Raw genomic sequence first — 8,782 nt, 5'->3', positions numbered from 1 at the left:
TTTCAAAGACCACATTGTATGGTTTCTCTAAAGGCTTTAGTTGTAAGAGTGCTAACATATAACACGTTGGTTCAGTGGCGGACCCAAGTGGTGGCTAGCGGGTTCAACTGAACAGTTTCACAAAAAAATAATATTGTGTATATGTATAAATTAGGATTAAAACTGTGTAAATTTTGCATAAATATTTTATTTGAACCCACTTGACAATTACTATTTTACAACTAAATTTATATACTTCTAAGATTGAACTCGCTTGCACAAAATCCTGGGTCCGCCACTGCGTAGGTTAGGTGCAAGTTACGTATAACAACCTAGTGACTAGTGATATTGTCATTAAAGTCTAAAGCTTGTAGCATTATATAATTCATCTAAACTCATGTGAACCAGCTTTGGTATCATCTGTAACAGTAAAAGTCACTAGTAATATTGTCTGTTTTGGGCCTAGGCCCTCACCGTCACAAAGGGTCTAATAGGCTGTTTAGCCAAGTTTTTTTTGGAGCCAAAAGTGCTTCTTTTTCAAAAATTGAGGTGTTCGACCAAACTTTTAGAAGGAAAAAAAAGTGCTTTTGAGGAGAAGCAAAAGTAGTTTTGGAGAAACAGAAAAAAATAGTTTCTCTCCAAAAGTACTTTCTGAGAAGCACTTTTGCGAAAAATACACTTAGAAATAGTTTTTAAAAGCTTGACCAAACAATAATTACTGCTCAAAAGTATTTTTAAAATTAATTAGTCAAACACAAAATGTTTCTCACCAAAAATACTTTTTTGAGAAGTACTTTTAAGAAAAGCACTTATCAAAATAAACTGATTTTAGAAACTTGGTCAAACATGCCTTATATACATAGTATATCTCTCTCTCTCTCTGGTGTTTTGCCCATGTGTAATTTGCCTAGGGCGTCATATTACCAGTTTGAACTAGCTATGAATAAAAGTTAAAGTCTTATATTTAAGTAGAAAAAAGATAGAATATAAACTCATTATCCACCGAATTTTAAATAATGCTCCGACTGGCCTACGAGAATTTCTCGGTAACAGAAAATGCGTTGTATTGCTTGGTATCATCTGCTTAAGAATTATGGCAGGTCTCTTCTAATACTAGTTTAAGGACGAATCCTGCTCATTGAATTTAGTAATAGAAATAAAATAGCAAAGCTTTTGTCATAATCCCAACAGATAAAACCATGTCATTGTCTAGCTTTTTTTGGCACTACACATTAGGAATTCAAAATTTGAATGAAGCAAAATTGCAGCTTGTGAAAGGGCCAAAAAGGGTTTGGAATGTGGTCCCAATTTTAATTGCTATTCTAATACGGCAAGAGTTATTAAAAATATAGCCAACCACCAATGGACCACTTCTGTTAATTCAAGTCCTAGTCTCAAAATAAAAATCATATACCCTAAACTAAAATGATGCACAACTACTCTTGAATTTTGGCCATTCATTCAAGAAATAGGATCAGAACTGAGCCTTAATTCTTGTTCTTTTCCATCTGCAAAGAGATAATAAGTACAAATTTTGACATTGAACTTTGTTTTCAAGACCTGACCACTTTTTTGGCCAAATCTCGTGAGGACAATGACATTTCTTGTTTTTTTGGCAAAAGTTCAACAAAACCAGTGACAGATCACAGAACATCAATGGTTTTCAACTTCAGGACTTTCTCTTTTTTCTGTGGTTTGAACATGACTGATTCTTAGGGCAAACCCAATGTAAAATTTACCTATGCTTCCCACATGCGCCTCTTTTCAATAGTCACCATATATTTCCTTTTGCTTTCATTTTTATAAGGGTGATACTCACACCAGCTTGTCTATACCTTGACTATTTTACCGGATATTACCTCTCATTAGCATGGCTGCACGGGTACGGAATAATTCTACCTACCAAGACTTAGGCAAATGAAAGAAAAATCGCCTAATATTTTTTCGCTCTACTAGGATTTGAACTCTGATCTTTTATAGTTTTCACCCACTTTATTGAACGCTAGACGAACCTCAGATGCATACTTCGTTTTCCTTAAATACACTTTTAATAAACAAGAGAAAATTCCTCTTTTAAATGGTGTAAGTGTTCTCTGAAAAGAAAGTGAGCTTCCTTCTATAAGGAATCAATTGAGAATGAAATGCAAGCCATTTGTTCTGTCCAAATTATTTTACCTTCTTTTGGATAAATAGTTACTCTAAAGTAGTAAGTAATATTTACCAATAAAACTGCAAAGTGTAGAACTGTCAAATATGCACAAATGTAGTATGTTAAGGTGTTCTCTATGCAACATAATATGATACAATATCTTTAAAAAAACATGGCTAATATTATAGTATCAAAAAAAAAAAAAATAGATCTAGCAAAATCAACTATACTCCTGAAATATATCAATAACATAACAAAGGCAAATAATTGGAACATCATAATGTGGCATAATTAGAGTGCATGTGCACCAGTTACTAGGGATAAAATTAAAAAAAAAATAATCTTTTGATTTGCTGGATATATGTACCATTAGCCATGACAAAATCATTCAAAATATTACGACCAATGGTATCCAGTGAAATAATCAATGTAAAAAAAAATGATTCGTACACCATTGTTATTATCTTAAAAAAACAATTCTCAGCAAATCTCAGAGATACTATTGTTGAGTAAAAAGAGAAAGTCTTTTTCTTTCAGCTAAGCAAAAACCATCAAATGACTACTGAAATACTAAAAACAGATTAAGAATCCAGAGAACTTACAATCAAATCTCTATTTTCTATCTGAAAACTAAAATTAATACAAGAGGGGAGGTAATTGCTGTACGTTTGGTTAATAGATGGAAAGAGGTGAAAAAAATAAAGAAATTTAAACCTCTTCATCTAAATTTGAAAGGGATTTAAACCATATCAGATTCATTATCAACTGGCTTGTAAGTTGAAGGTGAAGAAGCCAATGGAATTACCTTTACAGAAGTAGAATTGTGAACTTGTAATTGCTGAAGTGGCTCCCTCAATTTGCTCTTACCAAGAAAAGAAATAAATGACCCTTTCTCCTCATTAGCAAATGGTTTATTAATTGCAGAATCTTGAAAAGAAACCTCATTTTTAAGACCCCTTTTCTCAGCTTCTTCAATCAATCTTCTTATAAGTTTCTCCTCAGCATCTCTTAGGAACTTAAATTTTGGAGGGGGAGAAGATCTTAATCTGTTTAGTTCAGATTCTGTTGAAGATTCAAAGAGAGGATTGAATCCTTGGCAATTGTAAGAATCAAGATTGTGACCTTTAATAGGAGGTGAAGACAAAGGAGTAAGAATTAAGTCACTTAAACTTCTAGTTCTTGAACAAGTTCTACTTCTATCACCTCTTGATTTACCATCTTCAGATTCCAAATCTTCTTTTGTTTCCTCTTTAATTGTGAATAAAAATCTTGGAGGTCCACAAAGATTGTGTAACCTCATTAATTCTGACTCCACACTATCTTCACCATACCCTTTTAGTAGCAAATCTTTGCTATTGCCTAACTCCAAATCTTGATCTTGACCATTCATTTCCGGATTTCTCAATGTGCTGTTTAGTTCTTGACTGCTTACATTGTTTACTGAATTAGGCTTCTTCCAACATAAAAGATGAAAAAGTTCAGTCCCATAACTGCTGCTGCTGCTGTATTCATCCTCTGATTCACTCTTTGGGATTCTTTTCTTTACCCATAACAAGTAATACAACTCTGCTACTAGTCCCATGAGTATACATCCAAAAACAAAACTCAAACCAATTCCTAAACCACTAAAAGATGCCATCTTTTTAGAGGAAATCTCACATCCAAATCAAAAAGCTACAATCTTGAAAACAACCCTTTTCTGGATTTTCCTTAGTGAGCAAAAAGAAGCTGAAAAGCCAGTACTTTTCCAATCTAATACTAAGCAAGTGACACTGACAATTGACAAAAAACTTCAAATTTTGCTACTAATTCCACAAAATCAAGAAAATCTTTAAAGACTCCCCATGAGAATACATCCAAAAACAAAACTCAAACTAATACCTAAACCACAAAATGATGCCATTTTTTAGAGGAAAACTCGCATCCAAATCAACAAACTACAATCTTTCAAACAACCCTTTTATAGATTTTCACTAATGAGCGAAAAGAGGCCAAAAAGCCAGTACCTTTTCAATCTAAAACTAAGCAAGTGACACTGAAAATTGACAAAAATTTCAGATTGAAAAACCAATGCAATTTGTTCCTACTAATTCCACAAAATCAAGAAAAAAATTTAAAGACACCCCATTTAAAGTTTTTCCTCTGAAACTCAGATCCTGAAAAAAACCACTCATGATACCTTAAAGGAAAAAACACCCCCTTTTTTGGAACATTAATATATATTTGCCTGAAACACACGCTAAGAAAAAAGCTGCGCCTGTCTGGAAATTTACTGCGGTTGTAAGGAGTAAAGAAAGATACTATTACCTTTAAGGCTGGCGGAATTAAACAACATAGGAAAAAAAGGAAATTGCAGAAAGGGAAAGAAACTGAACTCACTAATAAGCACTATATATAAGGAAAGTGGCGTAAAGTATAAACTGATATTGTATAATTTGAATATCATAATATTATGAGGACATGGAGAGGAGACTGTAGAGGGTGTATATTGACCGGCAAAGATGGTGTTTTCTGTATTTTAGTGCAAAAAATGGTTGGTTATATGAGTCAGTGTCTTCTGGGGATATAGCTCCTCACATGGGCTGGGAAAAAGCATGCATTAGATAATATTTGTTTGAACAGGATTTCAAAAGGGGTTTTAAAAAAGTTTTTTTGGTTATAGTTTTTTTTGTGGAAGTAGGTAACTATAAAAAAACATCTTAGAAATAACAATAACATTTGTATCTGTAAACTTTTTTTATACAATATGTCCAAACCTTAATCTGAACGTAAAAATTTGAATTTTCTTTGACAAGAAAAACCTATGAAGTAAGCTGAAAATAAGATCTTAAGCTTAACTTAATCTCAAAAAGTAGCTCCATCTTTGAGGGTTATTTAAAATCGTATAAGAAGGTTAAAACTCGCCTACTTAATCGATGCTTAGGAATGGACATCTAGATTTTAGAGCTTGGAGTAGTATAATTTGAGTGGCCAAACAAGGAGTACTCTAATATCAAGGATTAATCTATCTCTAAGGGGCCGTTTGGTAGTTGAAGATAAATTATGATGGATTAGTTATATTAAGAATAATTATATTCGGATTAGTTATTTTAGTATTATATTTTATTGACTGTTTGGTATTAATTCTTGTTTACCCTCAAAATCGGATAACAATTGAATTTGTTAGTGGTTTAAAGGATATGCGGATTAACTTGATACTGAATGATAAATTAGATTGCAAATGAAATAAATAACGGTAAATTAACTACAAACCACACGGATTGGGTAATTTCGGCCTAGGAAAGCTCACCACCCTTGAGTTGCATATACTTTGATTGACATCAAGATAATAAAGAATAAGAATCTAGAGGATAACAGTAATATATTGCTTATGAGTGTATGTTACAATGTCTTCCATGAATTGTGAGGACCCCCTTTGTATATTAGGGGAACTTACTTTTTAAGGTATTATTCTATTATTATTTCATAAAAGGTAAAAAGGTCCTTGATTTGTTGATCATTGGTCCCTTTTTTGGTATGTTCCGTGATTTTCGCCGTAATGCCCTGTTAGTTACGGGAATTTCGGACTCCTGTCGGATAAGCTGGCAATATATTCCTTGAAACTGTTATGACCAGGACTCGTTATGACCTCGATAAACTCAAAGGCAAGTTGGTGGTTCTGATGGCTAATTCGGTAAGGCAGGAACCGATCTTCAGGATTTTATCACCATCTCTAGATCCCAAATTATCATGTTGGATGCTCGGTCAAATCCTGAATTCGATTTTACCCGTATACAGATAGTCTCATCATTTTTCGGAGAGTAAATGATGAGAAATGATGTGAGTACCCGATTTCTTCTTCGATAAATCATGACGTAAGCAGCAAAATCATGACGTAAGCGATAAGAACAGTTGAAACTTCCCATCGGTCCAGTCTTTTAGGCATTAAATGTGTGTTAGTTAATGGTCGGCCACTCCAAGATGTGAACCGTCGTTTGGAAAACTATAAATACCCTCTCATCTATTCATTTGAACTATACATTCAAACTCTTTGTTCTTGTGCTTTAAGAAACTTCATCACTCTCACTTTCTGGTTTTCTGGCTTACATTCAAACTTCTTCCCTTCTGGTTTTCTGAAAACTTCCGTAAAAGTTGCTCATCTGCCAACCATACCTTCTCTTTCATTATCATCCTCCTTTCTCCACTTTTTCACTATTTAAAAGCAACAGTAAAGACTTCAAAATTTGTTCCCCAAAAAGAAACTCCCTCTGCTTCGCGACCGGTTGTTGAGAAAAATATTTCGTTTGCCGCTGCCGAGGAACCGACACCAGAACCTCCTCTGCAAATGTTTGTCCCTACGGGGTGCCCAACTGGAGTTAATTTTAAGGTAGAGAAAACCTCCTCGGTACCGGGCCGGTGTGAACCGGTCTCGAGATATATATGCTCGATCACCGATAGTGTCCTTGCCAAGGTCAAGGAAGACTGTAACTGGATTGATAAGCACGTAGTGATCCCTACGCCCGAGGAAGCGATTACTACTCATGTGGAGGGTTTTTTAAGTGTTTACATTTACTCCTTCACGTTGGGCACCTTAGATCCGGTCATCATCGCCTTCTGTAAGAGGTACGAGGTGACCCTCGATTAGATTCATCCTTCGTTCTAGAGGATAGTAATTCTCCTCCGCTTCTTCGCGAGCAAGACCGAGGGGTGTCCCTTTACCATCGATCATTTTATGCGTTTGTATAGCCCCCGACTTTATCGAGGTGAACTGATTAAGCTGGCCCTTCGGGCAAGTAAGGCTCTATTTTTCAGCATCGATAAAGATTCTGACCGAAGCCAGTTAGGTCATTTTGTCCGAGTGAAGACCTCGGATTTGATCCCAGCCGAGCATATGCCATTTTCTGAGAAATGGAATATGAAACGTAAGTATAAGCTCGCTTTTAAGATTTTGTTCGTTGCTCTTCTCTTTTCCTTCTCTCTCATCTATATTTTGTGGTGGTGCAGCTGTTGCTCGGATGCCGGATGCGATTCCTCGACTTAAGGAATGGGTCGAGGGCATCGTGAAACAAAGATTTATTCTGAGTGTTCGTGGCGCGAGCTCTCGAAGGGCCGATGGGAGGCCAGTTCCCATGGTAAGAGTTTTCTCAAGTGACTTTGATTTCCCTTTCGCGCTATCAATTTCTGACTTGCTTTCACTTCTTTTTTGCAGGTTTACCAAAAGATGTCGAGATGAGGCCTCCATCCGATGATATCGATATCTTCACCGAGCCCCCTGCCTTAGGGCAGGATAAAGAGAAGAAAAGGAAAAAGGCTCCGAGTTCTCCGGGCCGTGAGAAGAAGAGGCCAAAGAAAATATTGGCGCCTAAACCCAAGGGAAGCACCAATGGTCGAGCACTGTCCCCAGACTCACTCTATCGATTGAGGGATGAGTCCGAGGGGGAAGGAGAAGCCTTTGACCTGGTGGCCAGTATGTCGTCACAGCTCGAAGGGCAATGGGCCTCCGAACCAGGTGGAGGTGAGGCCAATTTTCATCATGTCGGGGAGGACGAGGTGGAGGCAGGAGCTGAGGCTTCCCGAGATGCGGGAAAAGCCCCGCAGGAAGCACTTGGCCTGATAGAGTTTGTCGAGTCGCCCTCGTTCATAGAATCATTGTTTAACAAGGACCAAGTAGCAAAAGAATGCCCCATCGAGGGGGCCCATAGATCGAACGACCCCTTCCGTGGGTGTTTCGACGGTATGGATTCGACGACCACTGAGGACGCCATTGGATTTGGTGATTTAGAGATACTGAGGAAGAGCTTGCCCTCAAAGGCAAGCGGGCCTTCATCGAGCCAGAAATTGGTCGATCGATTTCCTGCCCCGAGTGCATATCCTGATCGAAAATGCATCAGTTCTTTCCGCCCACGTAGGGGTGGCCAGCTATCTTCGGTGCCAGATGATCAAGCTAAGATGAACGAGATCGAAGCGTAACAGGTGCTGAACCGGGTAAGTTTCTACTTTCCTAAGTGAATTTTTGATTTACACTTAGATTATTTCGCAGATGACTTAACGTTTATTTTCTTGTTCGTAAGCTTCGGTGCTTCATCGTGAAGCTTTTTTAGGTACCGGGATAACCTGAAACAACTCGAAGCTGGAGTTCGAGAGCTTACTGATAAGAGAGACGCCTTTAAACTTCTTAGTGAGCAGCTCGAAGGGGAGACTAAGAACCTCTGTGCCGAGCTAGAAGAGGCCTGGAAGGATCATGCTGACTTGGTCGATCAGGTAAAAGTTTTCGAAGTAAGTGATGATGAATTTGAATCAGTGACTGATGGTCAAAATCCGCAGGTGCAGCAAAAACTCGATTGGATTGCTCAGCTCCGAGCTGAAATGGATATAGTCAAAGATGAGACCAATGAATGGAGAGACAAAATGGATCGTTTGGCTTCGAAAAAATAGGTTATTCGGGCACAACTAACTTCGACTGAAATCCAGCTAAGAGCGGCAAAGGAAAGGGTCGAGGTTCAGACAAAAAAGGTTGAAGAGCTCCAATCTCGCCTCGGTTTGATAGTCTGAGATCGAGATAATCTGGTCGAGGAGCTTAAAATGACCAAGTCAGAGGTCGACGTGGCCAAGTACGAAGCTGCTGAAATGGTGGCCCGGTATAAGGCTGATGCCGAGGTTGCTCAAGAACAATCA

General features: G+C 37.5%; 1 protein-coding gene across 1 annotated transcript; it reads right to left on the bottom strand.

The window, feature by feature from the left end:
• Positions 1-2,666: 2,666 nt before the first annotated feature.
• Positions 2,667-4,800, bottom strand: LOC107766298 (uncharacterized). The gene has a single exon (XM_016585053.2). The coding sequence runs from the start codon at positions 3,765-3,767 to the stop codon at positions 2,868-2,870; it is 900 nt and encodes a 299-aa protein (XP_016440539.1). The 5' UTR covers positions 3,768-4,800; the 3' UTR covers positions 2,667-2,867.
• Between the last annotated feature and the right edge of the window lie 3,982 nt (positions 4,801-8,782).

The sequence above is a fragment of the Nicotiana tabacum genome, chromosome 9 (assembly GCF_000715075.1).
Source record: "Nicotiana tabacum cultivar K326 chromosome 9, ASM71507v2, whole genome shotgun sequence".
Taxonomy (NCBI): domain Eukaryota; kingdom Viridiplantae; phylum Streptophyta; class Magnoliopsida; order Solanales; family Solanaceae; genus Nicotiana; species Nicotiana tabacum.
The sequence above is the reverse complement of the archived record's forward strand: the minus strand, read 5'-3'. Positions and strand labels throughout refer to the sequence as shown.

Excerpts from the sequence above, each read along its gene's own strand:
- LOC107766298 (XM_016585053.2), bottom strand. The coding sequence starts at position 3,767 with ATGGCATCTTTTAGTGGTTTAGGAATTGGTTTGAGTTTTGTTTTTGGA.